Here is a 22,532-nt window from a genome sequence, read left to right on the forward strand (position 1 = left end):
GCATTTACGCCAAAAAATATTTTTGCCATTTACTACTTCTGGGCTGGGTGTTCATTGATAATCCTGATTATAAATTGTTTGTTGTTCTCATGTAGCCAATGAGGAATATTACCAGTTGTTGATGATTAATGAATCCCAACCTGCTGGTCTCAATGTATCATCTTACACAGTGGAAGAAGTGGAGACTATAACCTCAGAATACATTATGAAAAATGCAGTGAGTATGGTGCCCTGAGTCTCAGTGTGTATTGAAAATGTTTCCTGGAACTGGAATTCTCAGGCATGCCACCTTCTTACAAGGGAAGGGTTGGTAACTGGGCCACAAAGCTGAAGAAACTGCCTTTGTGCCCCTAAGGGGATGTTAAGAAACTGAACCTTTTCAGACTTTGCAAACTTGTTTCTGTCAGATAGGTGGGAAATAAGTAGGCTTGAGCTCTGAATTGTACCTTGTGCCTGGAGACAGTGGTGTGACACATCTCTTTGTCCAAAGTGATCCTGAGAGGCATCATTAGGTTTCATTTCAGTGCACTTGCACTGAAGAAGTTGGAGAGTTAACTTTTTCCAAATTTTAGTCGAGGCACATGGTGAATCACTTCAGCTTATTCTTATAACTAGGAGTTATTTGATGTTTTACCAGTTAGTATGACTGAAGAATGACAAAAGTACTGGAAGCACTGTGTCATTTTCTGTGGGATTTGTCTGGTCTTTGCAACTTTTACAGGCTTTCTGTGAGGTCCAGTGATGCTGTGTTCTCATAGAGACAAGAACAGCTAGGACCATCACTGAAGTTCTAGCAGTGAAATGATAACTTGAATGGTTTTTTAAATTACATTTCTTTCCGTATTACTAGTATTTTAGGAATAAGTTATGGAGTCTTCAAAAAATAATGGCATCTAAATGTATTAGACTACTTCTACTATTTTTTTGAGCTGCAACCTCTGTTTGAATATATGAAGTCTGAATTCTCTAAAACTAGAGCATGGTGAGGGATGTTCCATGCTTGAAGTAGGTGGGTTTTGTTGAATCTGTGAATAGTAAAGGCTGCCTGCAAGGTGAAATAAATAGGAAGTGTAGAGCACAACTGAGAAATTCAGCCAAATATCATAAACATTGTTCAATTAATGTGAATACCTGTTTGTGAAAGCAGTGTTCTGCTGGCAGCTCTTCATTTGCTGTGCAGTGTTTGTGAATGCAGAACTAAAGGTTGTGACGCAGGGAGCTCCTCTGTGGCAGGAAGAAAAACAATACAAGTGTGTAGGACTTCTTCCCACCTGTGTACTCATTATTTTTTACCAAGTGGTTTGAGCCCTTTTTTCACTTTTTGCGGATGCACCAGCTAACACAAACAGCCTTTCAAAAATGCCTGAATTTCATACATGTAAATCATGTCTGTAACAAGCACAGGGAAAATGTGAAGTTATATAGCTGGAAGGTCATTAATTCTTAATTTGTAAATTCATTCTGCATCATAGAACTGTAGACAATGATATTTAGGGCTTGTAACGCAGTAAATAGTAGTGTATTATTCTTATTACATAATTGAAAAATATTCTGTCTACTTGATGAGCAGGTTCATTGTGTTGAACTACATCTGTAATAAAATTAAATTTCCTTAATTCTCATTTTGAACTTGCTAATGTTTTTATATGTTAGATGTTTTTCTCAGAAATACATGCTGCACTGAAGAATGTTTCAAACGGTCTAAGTAATTTGATATTTTTGTTTTTAGGATATGTTTGCTGTAGCTGTTTCTTTGATAACTGGGAAAATTTTGTACATCTCTGATCAAGCTGCTTCTATTCTCCGCTGCAAGAGGGGTTATTTTAAAAATGCCAAATTTGTGGAGTTCTTGGCACCTCAGGATGTCAGTGTGTTCTATACTTCTACCACGCCATACAGATTACCATCATGGAACATTTGCAATAGAGCTGGTGAGTGGGCTCAACAGCAGATACTTCTCTGGCCTTGCAGTCACACAAATTCAAATACTTGAGCTGATTTTGAATGTCCTTCCATCCTTCCCCATCACTTCTGGAGGCTGTAGCACAGGGACATTGTTAGAACACCTCTGAACAACACTGGGTGTACAAATCTATTCTATAAATCAGCAAGACTTGTCTCTTGGTTAAAAGTTTTCTCAATGTCATTATTTGTCAGTTCTCATTCCCCTTTCAGCGAGATGATGAATGAAAACAAAGTAGGAATTCATGCTGAATGGTGAATTTACTTTCCACTTGTACTAGCAATCAAATGGAAACAATTTTTCTTCACATTTTCTCTTCTCCAAGTGTAAAGGGGACAGTACTCCATCTCTTTCCTTTTAAAATGGTTATGATTTGAATACTGGACACCTTGATTATGGTGTAGAAAAAGATATTTCAGCTGTCATCACTGTGTGCTCACCAAGTGCAATCACAGCTCTCTTCTTCCAGCCTTAGAAAAAATATATTAGGCATAATTAATGGTGAAGGATCAGATTTCTCAGGGCACTTGGTATTTGTTTGTGGTAGGACTGTTTTACTCATGTACCTGCAGCTGTTAGTAATTGAGAAATATCTGCCAACTGCTTCAACTAAACACGTGAATTCAAGGTCGGCTCTAAATGTTTGAAATTTCAATCCACTGCATACTAAATCTGTGAAGTAAAGACAGGGTGTGAAGCATATTTAATCTGAAAAAACAATCAGCAATAAACATATGCTAAGCAATGCATACATAAAACAGGTCAAAAGGGACCTTGTGAGGTCTCCAGTGCAACCTCTGGCTCAAAACAGTGGTAAATGATATAAAATCCTAATTACTCAGTTAGGCAGGAGTTTTATTGGTTTTGCTTTCTTGTTTATGTACAGCCTCAAATTTAAAAAATGCAGTAAGTAGACATGTGCACACTCTCTCATGTATTAGCTGCCAGACAATATAATATCCAAAATACTGTGCACTGGAAGCCTTTGAAATGCCAGAGCTTCCCTTGGAAATCAGTGTGTGGCTGCTCTGGAAAAGGAGGGAAATAAGCTTAAGACATGAGAAGAAGCCTTCAGGAAAAAGAGAGAAGAGGAATGCTAGGAAATGTATTTGGTGGTCAGATTTGTAGTCCTAGATAACCAGACATTTCTGGTCATTGCTATAAAGTACTGTGAAAATGTTGATAAGAGTAAGCAGCTCAAAGTGGAGAGCTGTTTAGATATGTTTAGGAAAAAGACTTGATAAACAAGGAGCTGTGATTCACATGCCAGCCTCAGAATCTCAGTGATGTTCAGATTTAGTTGCTTGTGATGTACATTCTTTAACCAATACATATGGAGACTTCAGGGCACATTAAAAAAATGTATTATCTAAGGAAAAGTTAATATACTGAATATCATCATCTTCTAGTAATTTGTAACTTGTTATGAAATATGCTTAATATTTCTAGAGTCTTCCACCCAGGATTGCATGGAAGAGAAATCTTTTTTCTGTCGCATCAGGTAAGACAATATTGTAAAGCTTAGTGTTGTGTTATGAAACCAAGCATTACATAAGTATTTGACTTTTATAAGAACCATATGGTTTGAATATTTCATGCTTTTTCATAATGTGATTATAAAGCAAAACATATGCACATCCTTGAGTTGATTAAGTGTAGCAGCTACAGAGAAAAGTGAACTGATTTCGGCAAGTTCCATCTCAGAAGTTAATCTCTGTGAGTATTGACCTTTGTGCCATAAAGGAAGGTGGTACAGCATCTCCTCCTGCTCTGGAAAGCCTTTGGCTCATGTAAACAGAACTGTTCAGCACCTGCTTCAGTCTCCTTCATTCTAGAAAACCAATGGCTCAAATTTATTCAGGTTTCCCCTAGGAAGATACACGCAAGGGCTACTGGACGTGTCTCTGTTGCAGTTAATAGAGGACACAATTATTTGGTTTGCTTCTTTCTTTTTCTGCCCCAAAGCACTCGTCTTTAGTTTTGGGGTTTTTTTATTTATTTAGAAAAGCTGGCAACTTAGTTCATGTTCTTTCTTGTGCAATTTGATTTATTTATGCTTACTGCCTCCCTGGCAGCATTTCTGAAGCAAAAATAGTGGATCCAAGTATTTAATTACTTCTGGAGTAAATAAATACTTATTATTGAGGTATGAATAAACTTGAAATGAATTGGAGGTAATGCAGTGCTCCAGAGCGTTGCATTGGATGTACTGTAGAAGTACTGCTGGTGTTACTGGAGATTTTTTGTCCAACTAACACTGGTTTCAAAAGCTTTGCTTTCATTTAGCTCTGCTGTTATAAACTTAATACAACTGATTTTTCTTTGGTCACTGTGTAAATGGTTGTTGTTTTCATAACTATGTTTGCATTCTGGTTAAGCAAACACCTGTTATTAGATATTGAGCCTTCACTGCTTCTAAACTGGAATAAATATTGATTAAAAGATGACCTTTGTGTTAACTGAGGGGATATAGCAGTCTTCATAAAAAAACCCTGTAAATTCATCCTTCTGAAGGACAACAAAGTGACTTAATTTATTGTGTGAGCTGGGTTTTCTATCAAACTTCCATGTAATGCTGTTGTGGATATTTGTTTCAGTCATCAGAGAGAACAGCACAATCCACATGGAAGTTGGTACACAAAGGATACCATCAGAATTAGGTTCTCTTCCACAAAAAAAGAAAAAAATCAAGCTAAGATCTTGGGTGCTGTTTTAGTAGCTAATATGCAGTTCTTGTGTCATGAGGGAAATACAGTGGATAAATTAAAATTGTATTCAGCTTAAGATGAATCTGTTGAAATAATTAACTCTCTTTAATTATTAGTGCGGGAAAGGAGCGTGAAAATGAGATTTGCTATCACCCATTCCGGATGACCCCCTACCTTATCAAAGTGCAAGATCCAGAAATAGCAGAAGACCAGCTTTGCTGTGTGTTGCTTGCAGAAAAAGTCCATTCTGGTTATGAAGGTAATCCTTGAGTGCAGAAAGACTAGCTTGCTTTCCTAAAACTAAGAACTGTTGAAGCTTTATTAAAGTGAAAGAGAATTGTGTCTGTCTCTGTCCTTGCTGCTTCCCTGTATGCTCTTGGCCAGAATTTTGGAGTGGCAGCTTGAAGTAGTATATATGCAAAACCCCCAGTTGCTAATATGCTTTTATTTTTCTCTCAGCACCCAGAATTCCTCCTGACAAAAGGATTTTTACAACTACGCACACACCGACCTGTTTGTTTCAGGATGTAGATGAAAGGTAACTTACAAAAATTATTTTTCAATTTACTGATGAGCAAGCTATCCAACATCTTTGCAGGATTTAAGGTGTCTATATGGGGTTAAAAATTATGCAACTACTGAAGGGTGTTTAACTTAAGAAAAGTACATCCCCCCCATTTTCACTATGCATGAGAGCACATTAAACTGGTATTTAAATGCCTGCTAACAACTTGTTCTTCTGCTTTCCTTCCCTCTTGGGAAATTCTGGACATAAATTCAGTCAAGGAACCTATTTCAAAAGAATTCCTGTGCTGCCAGTTATTACCTGAATGAGACATTTAGGTGTGGGTTTTTAAAGTTTGATTCAGCAAATATGCTGCTGTTGCTCTCTGCTGGCCCAGGTACAACTAGAGGTACAGCTTTTCAGTGCAATATTACATCTTTTTTAAAAAAGGTATATAAAAATGGTTCAAATTACACTGGCTGAAGACTTCAAATTGCTTTGACAGTCATGAAAGCTGGTTAGGTTAAGTATTTGCATCCTAAATTAGAAATAAAAATGCCACCTGTGATCTTAATGTATATACAAAGACTTTAGGAACTGAGGTCTAAACCAAGCTTTCATAGAATCATTTAGGTTGCAAAAGACCTCTAAGATCATCAAGTCCAGCACTAAACCCTGTCCCTAAATGCCTCATCTGCACATTTTTAAATACCTCTGGGGATGGTAACTGCACCCCTTCCGTGGGCAACCTGTTCCTTGACAACCCTTTCCATGAAGTAATGTTTCCTAATAGCCAGTCTAAACCTGCCCTGAGGCCAGTTCCTCTTGTCCTGTCACTTTTTCCCTGGGAAAATCAACTCTCTCACCCTGTTTGCTGTTGTCTGCAAACTGGAGGATGGAGGGTGCTCTCCATCCTCCAGGCCAGATCATGGATGAAGACATTGGGCCCAATCCTGAGCCCTAGGGACTTGACTTGAAAAGAGAATTCACCTATTCCTGAGCTGAAAACACTACCTTTCCCCTTCCTTTTCCACTTTCCTTGATATTTTCTTTGTGATGGTTTCTGCTATTTGGGCTGTATATTGCACTGCATTTTGATTTTTTTCCTCCTTAGCAAAAACTAAGCTACAGTGGTAACACCTGACTGCTGAGATTCTCCCATTTGTTTTTAAGCATTCCAGGAATGCTAAAATTTTCTTTGTAGGTTGAGATGGGGGGGGATATCTTCAGATGGAGTAAGAGTATAATGGACAATTTTGAGATTCTGTGGAATTTTTTGGGTGGAAATTTAGCTTCTGAAAAAATACTTAATTCTTGGCAAAATCCTTAAATGCAGCAGAAGAGAGAGGGACTGGGGAAAGAGGTTATTGTGATGTTTAACGAAGATGGAGTCAAGCTAAAAAGAACATGTTTGACTTCTGAAACATTGTGGCTGAGTTCCTGTAGGATAGACAGTGTAATGCTGACTAACTGTTTTTCCATGCTATGGTTTATAAAGTCCCTCTAAACAGCTCAGGTTGATAAAAGAACTACTTGATCCACTATAGTTCTGTCTTCTTCATGGATTTTCCTCTCTCCTTTATTTCCACACACACTTCAAGCCAGCTGCAGAGTGGGTTTATCTTTACAAAGAGGCTGAGGGCTCTGTGCATCCACAGCTCAGTGATGTCCAGTAGTCATTTAACAGAAATGGCAAAATTGCTGAGTGGAGAGCCTTGCCCTTATTCTTGGGCTTGAGTGGAGCAAGTCCAGTAAATCCTTCCTTGTGAATCCTATGGAAGCTTCTTTCCTGTTCGTTTGATGTTACCACTTGTTCTCAAATACCATTTTCTAACACTTGCAGTGAGGGTTGATTGCATCTTGGTCTGAAATTAGGACTTCGTGTCATTTATTTCTGTTCTTGTGATTGTGTAGTTGATTTTGCTTTTAATTATTTAACTCCTGAGAGCATTGGCAGTCCAATAAATGTTTACCAAGACATGCATATGCAGTTTGTTACTCTTAAGCTCTTCAGGGTTTGGTGGAATACGCAAAGCAAGAGATTCTTAAAGAAAGCAGAGTCTTAATATTTAAAAAGGTGCAACTGAGCACCTGCTGTTGACTGAGTGTTGTTCATAACATAGCCCTGAAACTGTTGCTTGACTTGCATAAAGTTAATTTCTGTAATCAGTATGTGTTCATGGGTTGGAAAAATGCGTATTTGTCTGAACTCTGCAGGTTGATCTCTGCATAGAGTATATTAAGTAAAAATAAATATTTTCTTGAAATTAAATGGATCATTCCTATATGTATTTGTCTTAATATATTTGATACTTCATGCATTTAATGGGTATAAGTAGTTCACAGTGAAATGATCTTTGTAAATTAATTTAAAGCAGTTTTGTGTGTAACTTACAATAATAATATAAAGATACTTCTTATTCATGTTTTTTGACACTTTAAATGTCATTCTATAAAACACAAACTAAACTTGGCGGCATCTCCTCATCAGCCATTCTTATGCCACACGTGTATTTGCATTCGTAAAATTAATTTATTAACTTAACCTCTGAATTTTTATGAGTTATTCATTATGAGGATGAATTCATTATAATGATGCCAAGATAACATTCTCAAATACAGCATTATATGAGCACAGAAGGGCTGGTTGGAAGGGACTGCTGGAGGTTGTGGTTCCCTCCTTTTGCTTGAAATGAAACCTTGCCCAGTCCTGGCTAAGGTCAGCTGTGGCCTTGTCTCAGTAATGCCTGAAAACCTTCAGAGACAGAGATTACACAATCCGTATGGGAAACCTCCTGTGTTGCACTGCTCTGTTAAAAACCTTTTCCTAACATCCAGCATCAGCTTTCCAGACTCCAGTCAGGGACCATTGCCTGTAGTTTTATTGTCTAGCACCATCAAGAAAATTTAACTCCATTTTTGTGACTCTTCTTTTCAGCAGTATGGGAAGCTCCTGGATCATCTTTTACTCCCCTTTTCATCAGAGCAGGCAAGGCCAGCTCAGTCTCACATTCTAGATCCCTGACTTTCATAAAGCAGGTGGCAAACAGAAGCAGTGCTGAACAAAGCCTTCTTATGGTGTTATTTGATGAAGCCCTGGCTGACGCTGCTTGGAGTTGACTAAGATTTTAAAGTCCTCTAGCAGAACAACTTTTCTCATGTGCTTTGAACTTGGCAGCACTTCTAAATGTCAATGTGTCAAAGTGATCTGGTTTGGTATGAGTTCCATGCCAGTTTCTGCTCTGTTGCTTTAGTTCATCTACAAGCTTTTAAGACTGATTATAAAACTAATTGCTTTGGTAATAAGGCATTAGTTGCTATCCTCTTTTCCCTCTCAGCCTCTTTACTGGAAGGGTATGCTTGATGTTTTGGGGAACTGATGTAATTCCAGTGGGTTGTTGGAAGTGCAGTGTTGAAGGCGTTTGCTGCATAATGCTTTTGAGTTCCTACATGGCACAGATCCCCTGTCTGGTGCACTGGGGCTGAGTTCTTCATTAAAGCTGTTCAGATACTCAGGTATCTCCCTGCCCTTGGACCTTTGGCAGTAACTGGGCCTGGGGGAAGATGTACAGCATTTTGAGCTTACAAGATGACTTGTTGGTATCTGGTAACTTAAACATCACTTGAGTAGTGTTGACTTAGTACATTTTTTTTCCAAAGCACATTTTCAGTGGTTAACCTTCAGGGTAAGGTGCAGAGTGGTATTTGTGAACTTTCACTCTTTCTCCTTAAGGCAAATGCTTGAAGTGTTTAGTAAAAATTATTTCATCACATAAATTAGTTTTTCACATCACTAGAAGTGGTCATGGATAATGTACAGGAATTCAGTGCCATTGCTTTTAATTCTCTGGTTAATAAACTTGCTCCCTTGCAGCTCCTCTGAGCTGAACTCTTCACCTGCCTGTGAGAAAGTTGTCTTGAGTGCTGGTCAGCTCCCCTGGTGCTAATTCAGCTGTGGTAATCCTGTGATCCTTAGCTATGGCTCTCAGCCAAGGGATTGGGGTACTATTTACCTTCATGAGAGTTTTACAAGATTAAACTTTATTAATGGTCTTTTAAAATTGGGGTATTTATCCTCTAAAGTTCGGCAGCAAAAAAAAACGACAGAACTGCTCTAGCAGACTCCTTGATTTGGTCTAACCACCACCCCACAAACAAACAAAGCCTCCCTTGTCCTAAGTGTATGACTTGTTAACTTGGCACTGCTTTTTCACCAAATCTAAACTTAAAATTATTCTCTCTCTTCACAGGAAAAGCAGCAAAGAAAGCTTAAAATTAAAACATTTCAAGCATGAAATGTACATTTATTCTACTTGATTTTTATTATGTTTTCTTTGTCTTTCTTTCTCCAGAGCAGTACCTCTGTTGGGATACCTACCTCAGGATTTAATAGGAACACCAGTCTTGGTGCATCTTCACCCAAATGACAGACCCTTAATGCTAGCAATTCACAAAAAAAGTATGTAACCTCTTACTGTGGCAGAAATACACATTTTTTTTCTTGAACATAATTATAATGACTACAAATACCTCAACAAGTAGTAAGAGAAAATTAATTGTGACTTTGATTTTTTTCCAGAAGTAAATACTAAATCTTTTACTGCACAACTTGATTCTTAATGCAAATCCATGAAAATGAGAAATCAGTTTTGTACTTTCTAAGAAGCATACATATCTATTGTAAACAAATTGACTATAAATGAGTATTTCATACATAAATGTATGAAATGAATGAGAAATAAAGAAAAAGTTATGAGAATGGTGTGATAGGAGGTGTCATATCTTACATGATGCTCTTTCTTATTTCATGGAGAAGAAAATAAGAACCATTCTGGCAAAGTTTGTAAAGTCACTTCTTCAGCCTTCTTCAGTTTGTTGTATTCTAAAGGTGATTTTCTTGACCATAGTCAGTAAATTATGAAGATGTGCTTATTCTGGTAGCTCAGTATTTCTAAATGTATCAATGTGCCCAGTATTTGTTCCCTCAAGTGTCATCTTCCTCCATAGTGAGGAAGTACATTGAATGTCCATTCCCTCCATGAATGTACAGTTCATTGTAAAATCCTGAATTGTTATGTGGAATTGTGCCAACATTAATCTGAAATTTCTGTTTGAATCCTTCATTGCAGTTCTTCAGTATGGAGGGCAGCCTTTTGACTATTCACCAATCAGGTTTTGCACTAGGAATGGAGATTATATCACCATGGACACCAGCTGGTCCAGTTTCATCAACCCTTGGAGTCGAAAAGTTTCATTTATTATTGGGAGACACAAAGTTAGGACGTAAGTCAGGATATTTTTGTTTTCCTTTCCCTCAGGTTTACCTAGAGATCCTTAATATGAGGGAACAGAATAAGCATTAGATTCTGTGTAGGATATACAGGTGGTAAATTGAAACTGTGGTCTCTGTGGTTGAAACACTTGCATTTGCAGTGAGCTGGTGTATGTTTGGTTTGTGCAGGGGTCCCTTAAATGAAGATGTCTTTGCTGCTCCCAACTACACAGAGGACAGAATCCTTCACCCCAGTGTTCAGGAGATTACAGAGCAGATCTATCGGCTCCTTCTGCAGGTACAGCAAGGGCTTTGCTCCTTCCCTGCTCACGTCCTGCTGAGGAGAGACTCTTTGTCTTGCTGTGACATTGCCTTTGGCTGCTTCTTCTGTATTGGAGTTGTTGGCTACAATCTTGGGAATTCCTTGCACTCATGATTACCACACAAGACTTACTGATGTTAAAGCTCCAGTTGATATCTTAAGAATTTTGTGTAGTCATGAAGTCCTCCAGACAAACAAACAAAAGAAGACCCAAAAAAACCACCAAAAACCACCAAAACAAAAAAACAAAACAAAAAAAACCCAAACCAAAACCAAACCAAAACCAGAAAAATAATCAAAACAAACAAACAAAAAAAAAAACACCAACAAAAAAAAAAAAAAAAAAAAAAAACAAAAAAAAAAAAAAAAAAAAAAACACCAACAAAAAAAAAAAAAAAAAACACCAAAAAACCCTAGGGAAAAAAATCCCCAAAAAAACCAAGTAACAAAAAACCCAGTGTAAAACAAAATCTCTTTTCCTGACATGGAATTACGGGTGTCCTGAGGGGTGTGTGTGTATACATACATACTTTTTTTTTAATGTTGTTTTAACAGCCTGTACACAACAGTGGATCCAGTGGCTATGGAAGTCTGGGTAGCAATGGTTCACATGAGCACTTGATGAGTGTGGCATCCTCCAGTGACAGCACAGGAAATAATAATGAAGACAGTCATAAGGATAAACCAGTAGGTTTTTAATTTTTGTCATTCAAGTATGTGGCACAAAACATACTAAGTGGGGATTTTTAACTTTTAGAAATAACATTTTCAAACTAGAAATAGGAGAAAGGATAAAGAAAATGCTTTTTTTTTTGTTTGTTTAATATAGAAAACCCTTTTGTCTGAGGGAATAAGCATTTCTGGTGTAGATGAAGCCTCAGGGTACTGAAGCACAGTAATAGACATGAAAGTCAGTGTTATAAAGAATTTAAACCTGTACAGTGTGTTCACTTCATCTAATGTCTGTTAAATGCTATATGCTGTGTTTCTTGGAAGACCAGCCAGATATGTGAAAGCAGTTTCTTTTGGGAGGGGAAAGTCTGTAATTACTCTTTTCCCAAATAAAAGTAAGAAGATTAAATGCAGTAATACCTGCATAACCAAGGGGTAGCTTGACCCTGATGGCTTTTCATGTTGCAAAAATACAGAATTTATATAGAATGAAATAAACTGAATGGAATAAAACAATTTTCTAGTTTGTATTTAGAACTTTACTTTGTGTTTAATTCTGAAAGCCAAACATTTCCCTTGATAAGTTGCATTGCTTGTAGGCTAATTCTCCCAAATCTGATTTGTGCTTCTGTGATCAGACTTTGCAGACTCCTGCTCTTGCCAAGGTGGTCACTTTTCCTGGCTTTCAGTTCTTAAACACTCTCAGGATTTCTTATTTAACAGGGAAATAGATGCCTGGCATTCCTTCACTATTTCCACAGACAGTGAAGGCTGCTACAGTCCAGTTCTGTAACATCCTGTCAGTGCTTGGTTAGACTTCGAGGTTTTTTACCAAGTGATAGGTTGGTTTTTTTCCTGAAGACATCTTTGTAATGGATATTTTATATTTTCCTATCCAAGTTATTCAGACAGATTAAAAAAAATACGGAGTAATTGTTTACAGGATACATACTTTAAATTTCTTCTCTTTCCAATTCCAAATTTCTGCAGCTGCACAATAAAATTGCATATATACATATTTCTCCTGTGATCAAACTAATTGCAAGATGGAGATTAACTGAGGTTAGATTTAGTCTACTGAGGAATCACTATGCATAATGTTTTATGTCAAAATTAGGAAATAACTGTTCTTCCCAAACTGCTTTCAGGAGGTTTGTCAATATGCCCGTAAGGTCAAGAATAAAGGACAGCATATTTTCACTGACAGTAAAGCAAAACTGGACTACAAGAAAGAGTCTTTGGCAGGTAAGACATGAGCAGTTCCTAGTCTCTTGTGCTGGTGCTTTGGATAATATGGCAGCAGTACTTATTTCTATTTGAGCTCTATCCAGTGCATAAAAACAGCATTTTATCAATTCAGATTATATTGTCCTGTGTCTCCCTGTGCCCAGGAAATATTGTGTTTGGCTGTATTGAATCAATAGTGGTTTAACACAGTTAAGGCATGGCCTAAAGCTGTTGTCTTGAAATAATTTAAGTGGGCACTAGAGTTGTCCTCATCCTGAGTGTGTTTCAACCCTAATGATATATATTCTCTTATAGCCATAGTGTCTATTACCTTTGGATCCATATGCAATATAATTAAACTTTATAACTCCAAGCACCCATAAGGACAGGGAAATGTTTACATAATAGTCCTTTATTCGTGCATTACAGTGGCTAATTTGTGACCTGCTAAACATGTAGAAATGAAAAACTTTTACTGTTGCTTTTGGGGGAGTTTGTAAGGATTTCTTGTCTTAATTGCATAATAACAGTATCTCTTTCCACAGAGAAACAGAATACTGCTGGTGGTCAGGTGAAAGGTGTAGGGGGAAAGGATACTGCAGGAACAGTTGCTCCAAAAAATGTGACTACTGAAGAGCTGGCTTGGAAAGAACAACCTGTGTATTCCTATCAGCAGATCAGCTGTTTGGACAGTGTCATCAGGTAAGCAACCTGTGAGTAAATTACTCTTGACCTCTGGACACAGGACTAGTATGTCTAATATTGCTAAATCTTTGCATTTTAGGTACTTGGAGAGTTGTAATGTGCCTGGTACAGCAAAAAGAAAATGTGAGCCTTCAACAAGTGTTGCATCACTGAGTTCTGGAGTTCATGAACAAAAAGCAGCTGATAATTCTATCCAGCCATTGGGAGGTAACTCTACATCACAGTTTTTTCATAGCTGTGTTTTGCTGGCAGGCAGTTGGATGCTATTTCTTTGCAGAATAATGATAAATGTATCTTGGGCATGACCTCCTAGCTTCCTTCTCAGTGTTTTATGTTGGTGATTTAACTTTCATCATTAATATCTTCGTTACAGTTAAAATACTGAGTAGTTGATGCATATCATATGCATATCTGGATTGTAGATGTAATAAACTAATTTGTACTGTGCAAAATACAGTAGGATTTTGAGGTTCAGGACTTGAATGATTATCAAATGTAGGAAGTTTATTTCACTGTTGGGACTTGTAAGAACAATCAGCTGAAGAACCTAGCTGCTAATTAATTGCAACAAAAATATGCATATTACTTTTCTGCTTAAAAAAAAGGAACAAGAGAAGGTTAAATGCAGCATTGGACTGTTCTGTGTTTTATAAGATGTTGGAACTCAATGTTCATCCATGAAGACAAAAAGCTGAGGATTACTGAGGCAAGCTGTCTAAAGAGTCTGCTGCAGACAGAAACATTTAGTTAATTTTTTAGGCCTTAGACGTAGCGTTTGACATAGTCCCTTGTCTGGATGGGGAGCTAGATGAAGATTTATAACTGGTTAATCCAAGGACTGTGAGATTGGTAAAGAACTATATGCAAATGAGAGATTTGCTCATTCTACCTTGTCATTATATGGGGCTGAAGGGAGAGTGTCCAGTGGAGTTTCTCAAAAAATGGTTGTGGGAATGATCTTGGCTATTTGATGAGCTTCAGAAAGAAGTTCTAATGCAGCTTTTAGAATCAAATTAGAAGGTATCAGTAGACCAGGAGCAAAGAGTCCTACAGCAGGGATTGAAATGCTGTAATTTGGAGTCTCTGTGGTTCTGGTTGGCAGGAGATGACATGGGTCACCAGCTCTTTGCCCCACTGATGTCTGAGACAGATGAAGTCACCAGTCAGGAAAACGGCAAACTTTGGATCTTAATTATGTGTTACGGAAGTATTCCTATGAGAGGAGGAATGTTTTAATGCTGTTTTGTGAGGCACTGCTCTGACCTCTGCTGGATTACTGTGTGTAGCTTTCAGGAGAGAGAATTTTAAATAGCTGGATGCTCAAAACAAAGCTCTTACAGTAACTAGCTAATGAAAGAAATCAGTGTACAACGCTGTGGGAGCTGGGGAAACTTATTCTTGGAAGAGGCTAGAAAATTTCTTCCAAAACTGTGCTATGAAAGAAGAGTGAAGACCAGAAAAAGAGGAAAATACCCTTTATTGAAAAGGTTTGGTTTGGTGGTATATGGGCATAGAAGATTGCATTTGTTGCTCCACAGTCATTCTATTCCTGGAATGTATAAAGTAAAAAGCTCACTTTTTTGTCTTGTCAAGCACAGTTTGGCCTTTACTGTTTTGCAGCCCTAGCAGCATGTAACTTGAATTTGCTCTTGTTTATGTTCAGTAAGCTGCAACTTTATTACTTTTAACAGATCCTGCTGTGTTGAAGGCTTCTGGTAAATCGAGTGGTCCCCCAGTGGTTGGTGCTCACTTAACATCTTTGGCTTTACCTGGCAAGCCTGAAAGTGTTGTGTCTCTCACCAGTCAGTGCAGCTACAGTAGCACCATTGTTCATGTTGGAGACAAAAAAACACAACCTGAATTAGGTAGGATTTTGCTAATATTTTTTTCTTCAAGATGGCAAGTGCTAGCAAGTTCAAATTTCAGACATGTGAACAGCTGATGTCTGCTTATGATTTACATTTTCTTACAGCCAAGATGTTCTTAGGAAGTGGAATAAATAGGGATGGAACGTGTAATCTTAAACTTGCAGCAAAATTATTACAGAATTGTAATACCTTAAAAATGCATGTACATTTTCTTTGCTTCATCTTCGGTATTTTGCCTTCTGTTCCAGTAGAAATGATAGAAGATGGTCCAAGTGGAGCAGAAATCATAGATGGCCAACTTCTTGCCCCTCCATCCAGCTCTGCACACATAAGTCAAGAGAAGGAGCCGTTTAAAAAACTGGGACTTACAAAGGAGGTCCTTGCAGTGCATACGCAAAAAGAGGAGCAGAGCTTCCTGAACAAATTCAAAGAAATAAAGAGATTTAATATTTTTCAATCACACTGCAATTACTACTTACAAGATAAACCAAAAGGACGGCCTGCTGAACGTGGTATGGCAATAGTTTTCACCATAAAACTTGTATTTATATCGAAAGTCAGTCCTGTTGGGAAGGCATTTCCATTTTTAGTGTTTTTGTGGGGCCGGTGTGAACAGTGACAGTTGCATGCTATTTTCAAAACCCACAGAAAAATTTTCTGACAAATCTTTCTAAAAGATTAAAGTGGAATATTGCTTTTAGTGTCACAATGGACATTTTAGTAACTAATATTTTGATTTTTGTAAGTTCTCTATACTATTACTGTCATGCATCTACTCTCAAGGGACAAAAAAAAAACTGCTTTAGAATGTTTGCTTTACTGTATCTGTGCTTGTATTCCCTTGCTTTTCTTTTCCTTCTGTCTTGCCATCTGTCTTTTGTTCAGATTTGTGGTTTTGTTTTGTTTTCAGCTCCTTTGTTTTCCAGTTTTCCCCATTCCACTGTTGTGTAATTGGTGAGACAATTTGATAATTGTCTGGTTGCCTTTAAGGTAATAATGTGATCAGCAGGATGGAAATGGCAGAGACTAGCAGTAACAGTGAGATTGTTTTGTTTATTAGGCCAAGGAGCTCTGGATGGCATTTTCAGAAGTGCTTGATATAATCTGTCGTTGTTCTCATTTCAGTCTTTACTTGACTTGGAACAGAAGTGAGACACTGCTAATCATTTTTTCAGATTTTTATCTTAATTTTTTAATTTAAATAGTTACACAGGTCCCGTATAGCTATATTTTTATAACCTTTCTTACAGCTTTTCCTTTTGCAGGTGGCCGTGGACAAAGAAATGCCACTTCTGGAATGGATCAGCCTTGGAAGAAAAGTGGAAAGAACAGGAAATCAAAGCGCATTAAACCACAGGAATCTTCGGACAGCACAACTTCTGGAGCTAAATTCCCCCACCGGTTCCCCCTCCAAGGTTTAAATGCCACAGCCTGGTCACCATCAGAGACGTCCCAAGCCAGCTACTCAGCAGTGTCCTTCCCCACTGTCATGCCTGCGTATTCCCTTCCTGTTTTCCCAGCAGCAGGGACGGTGCCACCAGCTCCTGAAACTTCAGTCTCTGGTTTCAGTCACTTGCCAGACTCTGCAAACACTTGCTCTGTGGGGCCATCCCAGTTCTCTGCACCCTTCATGACCCCTGTGGTGGCTCTTGTGCTCCCCAACTACGTGTACCCGGAGATGAACAATAACTTACCTCAAACGCTTTACCCCGGCCAGCCCAACTTCCCTGCCCATCCCACCTTTTCCTCACAGACAGTGTTCCCTCCACAGCCCCCCTTTGCTACAGCCAGCCCCTTCCCACAGCAGGCTTTTTTCCCAGCACAGCCATTCCAGTACAACCCCCCAGCAGAGACTGAGAAGGCTCCTGTGGCAGAGCCCCGCAACGACCCCTCCCGTTCCTGCACTCCGCAGTCACCGGCTCCTCAGGACCAGGCTTCCCCACCGCTGTTCCAGTCCAGGTGCAGCTCTCCTCTGAACCTCCTACAGCTGGAAGAAACCACCAAAACTGCCGAGAGCGGAGCTGCTGCGGGGGTGCACGGAGCTCTGGGCGAGGAGGGAGCCATAGGCAACATCAGGACAGCAGACAATGGCAGTGGGAAGGAATCCTTACCTGTAAGTCTGGGTCACAACCCCTTCTCCTGGCTCTGCTGCATCATTTCCAGTCCTTTCTCTTCCAGGGCAACTTATTAACAATAGACAGAAGTTACATAATGCCTGGAGCTGGACTCACAATTGTAGTTGGTAAATTCAAACTTCAGCAAACTGGACAACTCGACAAAACATGAAGTCCAAACATTAGAATAGCCTGAGCCTTTAAAAATTAAATCTACCTCATGATTCTTCTAAAGTTACACTGGGAAGCTTGGAAATATACCCTGAAAGAGTTTTCTTCCATTTCATTGAAGAAAATAGGAATATGGATAAGCCCATTGAAAATCACTGAAATAAACTAAAATAAAGCGGGCACTTTAATTTTAGCAAAAACATTTGTGCTAGTGAATTTGTGTGCATGGCAAAAACAATCTGTAAGTGGTCTGAAAGAAGCTGATTTAAATTAAAACCACATCTGTGTTTACAAACAAACAACCAAAGTAAATGAAGAATTCATCATTTCTTGCAGACCATAACTTTATTTTTGTTTTGTTTGTTGCACTGAAACTATGCTGAACTATTTGGTAACTTTAGGGGTTTTGTTATTTCCTGGTTCGTTTCAGTTTGATAAATCAGTTGAACAAATAAATTGAGATGGAGTAATATGTCTGTAAAGGTTTCCATGGTAGATATATGTAAACTATTATTTGTGCTTTCTAAAGGCACCGTACAGTATTGTTATAAATGCTGTTGGGATGGAGCACCATCCTATATTTTTTTTTGCTGCCTCCTTCCATTATTCAGGAATGTAGTCAGGGTAAAGTCAGTTCTTTCCATTATTATATGTTTTGCTAAGTTCTGTCAGCCTTAATTGCTAATATTTAATCGTCAAACTATTTGCAGTCAAGTTTTGATTTGGTTAAAAATTAGTGTAGTTAATGTCCCTTGCATTAAAAATATACAAATAAGTGATCTTGCCTGGGAAGCACCTGGGAACATTTTCTTTCTACTCTCAATAGCACTCTTCCTTCTTATCTCAAGGAGATGGAACCGTGAGGGATGTTGCTGCAAATCCTTTGAGGTAGATTATAGTAGGAGCAATTGCTAGTATGTTGTGAGTGCCTTGGGTAAAATCTGACTTGTCCAGGACAGTAGGTGCTGCCAAAAATGAACAGGAAATATGTTTCTCACTTTCTCATGAAACCATATTCATAATTTTTTGGAGAGAAATTTGGTCGGTCTTACTGAAGGACCCCCTGTCTGCCTGTCAGTCCATTCATTATTCCTTGGCATATGTTATTGGTGACTGTCTTTGAATAATCATGTAAACATTAGAATATGAAGTGAAATGGATTTATTACTAATAATTTACATGATTAGTAATCCAGCTATTACATTTAGTAATAAATGTATTAATGAATAAAGCCCATCTCATATGCCCTTTTCATACCAGTTGATCCCATCCTCTTTGTCTCCTCTAGTTTTGTGTAGAAATGTAGAAATTTTTTTTCTAAGAGAAATGTTGAACTAATTTTGTAAGATGGTCTTGGGTTAAAGTTCACGTTGATGTGCAAGTATAGAGGAGTGCTGACAACTTTGTAGCCTTTTACTTAAGTGGACATTGCAAAACTATTAACTGTTCATTACCTGGAAGCATAATTGCTGAGAATTTAAAGTAACAAAGCTATTGCATTTAGTAATAAATAGCTTTGATTTTTGGTGTTTGGGTTTTTTTAATATTATTTTTTCTCCTTATCACTAGGCTGAATCTCCAATGGATGCTCAAAACAGCGATGAGCTCTCCATGTCCAGTGTCCTGCTTGACATTTTACTGCAGGAGGGTGCATGTTCAGGCACCGGCTCAGCCTCTTCAGGGAGTGGTGTGTCTGCAGCTGCTGAGTCCCTGGGCTCTGGGTCCAATGGCTGTGGCATGTCAGGGAGCAGAACAGGTAACTCAGGCAGCCAGAACCTTCCTGGCATTGCAGAAGAGTTTGAGGTATTGCAAACACCATGAACAGCAAATGAAAAGCTTTATCTTCACTCCTTGTTGCATAGTTTGTTCTTGATTTCTTTCTTACTGCATTACTCAAATGCTTTTCTGTTGTGCTTGATTTACAGAATCAAACCTTTTCTAAGTTTGTGTAAAACAGGCATTAAGGTATTATGCAGGTATAAAGGAATAATAAAAAGACCATACTCCTTCATGTTAATTTAAAACTTTTAAATTAAAGTGAGCTAATTATTCTGTTGAAAATTAATGGAGACTTTACTTAAGAATTTGAGTTTTCAGAAGATTAATGCAGTTACTCAAGGGTGGAAGTTCCCTCTGTTTATAAGAAAAGAAAGTGGTTGTATTTATACATTCAGTTCTCTTTAATCTTCTCTACACTCAAAAACATTCAGATAATCCATGTATTGGACAATTTATAATGAAATGTTAAATCTCTGTTTACAGGTAGCAGTGAAACTAGTCACACCAGCAAATACTTTGGCAGCATTGATTCCTCAGAGAATCACCATAAAACCAAAATGAAGACAGAAATGGAGGAAAGTGAGCACTTCATCAAGTATGTGCTTCAGGATCCCATCTGGCTGCTGATGGCCAACACAGATGACACAGTGATGATGACTTACCAGATCCCCTCCCGGTAATGCTAGTGGCACAGCCCTTCACACATTCTGTGCTTAGGGGAAGCAGAATGTACAGGAGGAAAGTGGCATAGGACTCTCTAGCTCTGCAGAAATAAACTGGTTTTAATGTTTAGCTCAGTGTCAAGAAAAATTCTTGCTTCCTTTATATGTTTTGTATACTACACAAGAATTCCTCAAGAAGAAATAATTGTTTAATTAGGCTTAGCTGTATTTTTACGTCAATTTCCTGAGCTGAAATGAAGTGTGTGTATTTTTTGGAAGCTGTTCCATAGTTGGTGATTTGTTACTACTTGCCCAGAAATCCCTGGTGAATGTGCTTAGATCTAGGCATGGTCTAGCCTGGAAGATCTCCAGTCCTTGGCTCTTGTCCTTGAGATGCCACATTCAGTGGAATGCTGCTCTTGGACTTGTGGATTTTTTTTTTCTGAGTTGGTAACTTCCATGTGTTCATTCTGTTCCATAAATTAGGATAAGGAAGTAGAAGGTAAAAATTATAAGACTCCTAATAAAATAAACTTACTTTAAAAAATAACTCACTAATTCAGTAGCAAAGAGCAGATATAGGGGAAGAAGGGGTGACAAGTCTGTGGATTTTTTTTTCAACCTACTTGTTTATATTTCTTGGGAGCAATGAATGGTGTTCTGAGAAGAAGTGGAGGTTTCAGTAAAGACAAGCCTTTGAAAGGGAAGGTAAACAAGCTTTCAAAATACAGAAGCACAGGCATGATGGGGAAAGTAAAGAATACATTGTAAGAAGTTTAGCTTTTTATTTTCTAGTTTTAAAAATACTTTGACATTTCTCAGTTTTTGTAGTCTGAAGTGTTGACAGCCATAGGTGGGAATTCCAGTAACCCATAAAAGCAGCAAAGCCTGCCAAAGAACAGGATATTTTGGTAAGAAGAGTGAAGCTCATTGTCAGAGTGATGCCCAAGGAGTGAAGTGCAAATCCAACCTGTTCTTAGGTATCCTGTAAGGAACAGAAATTATTTTGGGTTTTTGGAACTTGCTTTCTATTGCCATCTTTTATAGAGGGATATAGCTCGTAAATGTTGCTGTGGGATGGGTTTTTGTAGATTCCTGAATGGAGATGTAGGGCATTTGGAGGGAGAGGGAAATTTGGCTGCTGAAATAGAGCTGTTTTCTAATGTTTAGTTCATTCTTGGTGACCTTCTTGAACACATCTTACTACTCCTGCTTTATCTCCTGTGCATCAAGTGTCTGCTTTGGGTTGTCTCCCACTGAAGGGGGCTTGGACCTGCAGCAGCAGCAGAGGGAAACTGGAACTTTGCTGGTTTCACTGGTGGTGCTGCCTGAATTGCTCTAAGAAAACTGTTCTCACTGATGGGATTTGAAAAGATAGTGAGCCAGCAGAGATGTCTGCAAATGCAGAGAGCAGCTGGAGTAATCACATTTCATTTTCTTCCAATACAAGATTTCTAAGCATAATGTTCTGGAACAAAAATTGTCTTTAAAAATGTTAGTATTTGACTGTGTAACCTCGTGTAGGCATGAAGCCCAGAAACTGATGAAGCTCAATTTCTAAATACATTTTATTTTAGGGATTTGGAAACAGTTTTAAAGGAAGATAAGCAGAAATTAAAGCAAATGCAGAAACTACAGCCAAAATTTACAGAAGAACAAAAACGAGAGCTTATTGAAGTTCATCCATGGATCCAGCAAGGTGGACTGCCAAAAACTGTTGCTAATTCTGTAAGTTTAATGGGTTAATTACTTTTGCATGTATAATAGTGCTTAAATTAATAGCTGCCTGTGTTAGACTCTTCCTTTCCTGTTGCTGTGAAAGCTTGGTCAATTATGCATAGGAAAAAAAAGAAATTAAAACTTCCATGCAGTGGTTTCTAGCTTGATTCAATTTAGCATAAATCTTCTTTCCAATGGAGGAAATTAAAGTCCTGGTGAATACAAGAAATTTCCTTCCTCTTTTTGAATTTCTGTGTCACTCTTTGAAATGCTTCAGCAACACAGCAGAAACTTTTCTACATAAAAGTCTCTGCTTTATGTGCAGCAATGGATGCCCGTTGTTTTCAGAGTACAAAATGAATGGCAATACACTCCTCCTTTTTTCTATCAGACTTCTCACTCAGGATTATGATTCCTCTAAGTAGTTTAATGACTTGAAAGGAGGAAAAAAAAGGAAAAACCCAACAGAACAAAGCATTCATGCAATTTTATTTGTTGTCTGTGTATTTTACTTACTCACACACGAATATCTGATTGCATTTTCTTTTCCTTAAGCTTTCTATCATTTGTGGCTTTTTATGCAAAAACTGTCAAACACAGAGGCTCTGTTTGCACATGAGTGTTTCAAAAGTCATTGTGAAGGAGTTGCAGTGGAATCCTAATCGTGGTGTTAATGTTACTGCAGCATGATCCTACAAGCACCCACCTTGTGATCTGTGGCACAGCTGCTTTCAGTAGAGTTCTCAAGTACTTTCACTGATCTATTGTACTTTATAAAATCATGGTGTGTGGAAAAGTTGTGGAGCAAAATACATCTGGTAGCTACAGTACAGGTGGAAAGGTTC

The 22,532-nt window shown here is 38.2% G+C and overlaps 1 protein-coding gene across 11 annotated transcripts in view; it reads left to right on the top strand.

The window, feature by feature from the left end:
- PER2 (period circadian regulator 2) overlaps positions 1-22,532 on the top strand; it is a 46,836-nt gene that overhangs the window by 21,743 nt on the left and 2,561 nt on the right. For 8 of the 11 annotated variants that reach the window (XM_053986824.1, XM_053986825.1, XM_053986823.1 and 5 more), the window contains 18 exons: positions 96-217; positions 1,730-1,931; positions 3,413-3,464; positions 4,788-4,930; positions 5,131-5,209; positions 9,529-9,635; positions 10,306-10,459; positions 10,638-10,746; positions 11,326-11,457; positions 12,591-12,687; positions 13,215-13,371; positions 13,454-13,581; positions 15,066-15,239; positions 15,491-15,754; positions 16,493-17,355; positions 19,097-19,283; positions 19,790-19,982; positions 21,546-21,696. In XM_053986824.1, coding sequence (XP_053842799.1) covers positions 96-217; positions 1,730-1,931; positions 3,413-3,464; positions 4,788-4,930; positions 5,131-5,209; positions 9,529-9,635; positions 10,306-10,459; positions 10,638-10,746; positions 11,326-11,457; positions 12,591-12,687; positions 13,215-13,371; positions 13,454-13,581; positions 15,066-15,239; positions 15,491-15,754; positions 16,493-17,355; positions 19,097-19,283; positions 19,790-19,982; positions 21,546-21,696 — 3,314 coding nt within the window. The remainder of the gene's footprint in view (positions 1-95; positions 218-1,729; positions 1,932-3,412; positions 3,465-4,787; positions 4,931-5,130; positions 5,210-9,528; positions 9,636-10,305; positions 10,460-10,637; positions 10,747-11,325; positions 11,458-12,590; positions 12,688-13,214; positions 13,372-13,453; positions 13,582-15,065; positions 15,240-15,490; positions 15,755-16,492; positions 17,356-19,096; positions 19,284-19,789; positions 19,983-21,545; positions 21,697-22,532) is intronic. The other 3 variants (XM_053986830.1, XM_053986829.1, XM_053986831.1) reach the window with 3 other exon arrangements.

This window comes from Vidua macroura, chromosome 10 (assembly GCF_024509145.1).
Source record: "Vidua macroura isolate BioBank_ID:100142 chromosome 10, ASM2450914v1, whole genome shotgun sequence".
Classification (NCBI taxonomy): domain Eukaryota; kingdom Metazoa; phylum Chordata; class Aves; order Passeriformes; family Viduidae; genus Vidua; species Vidua macroura.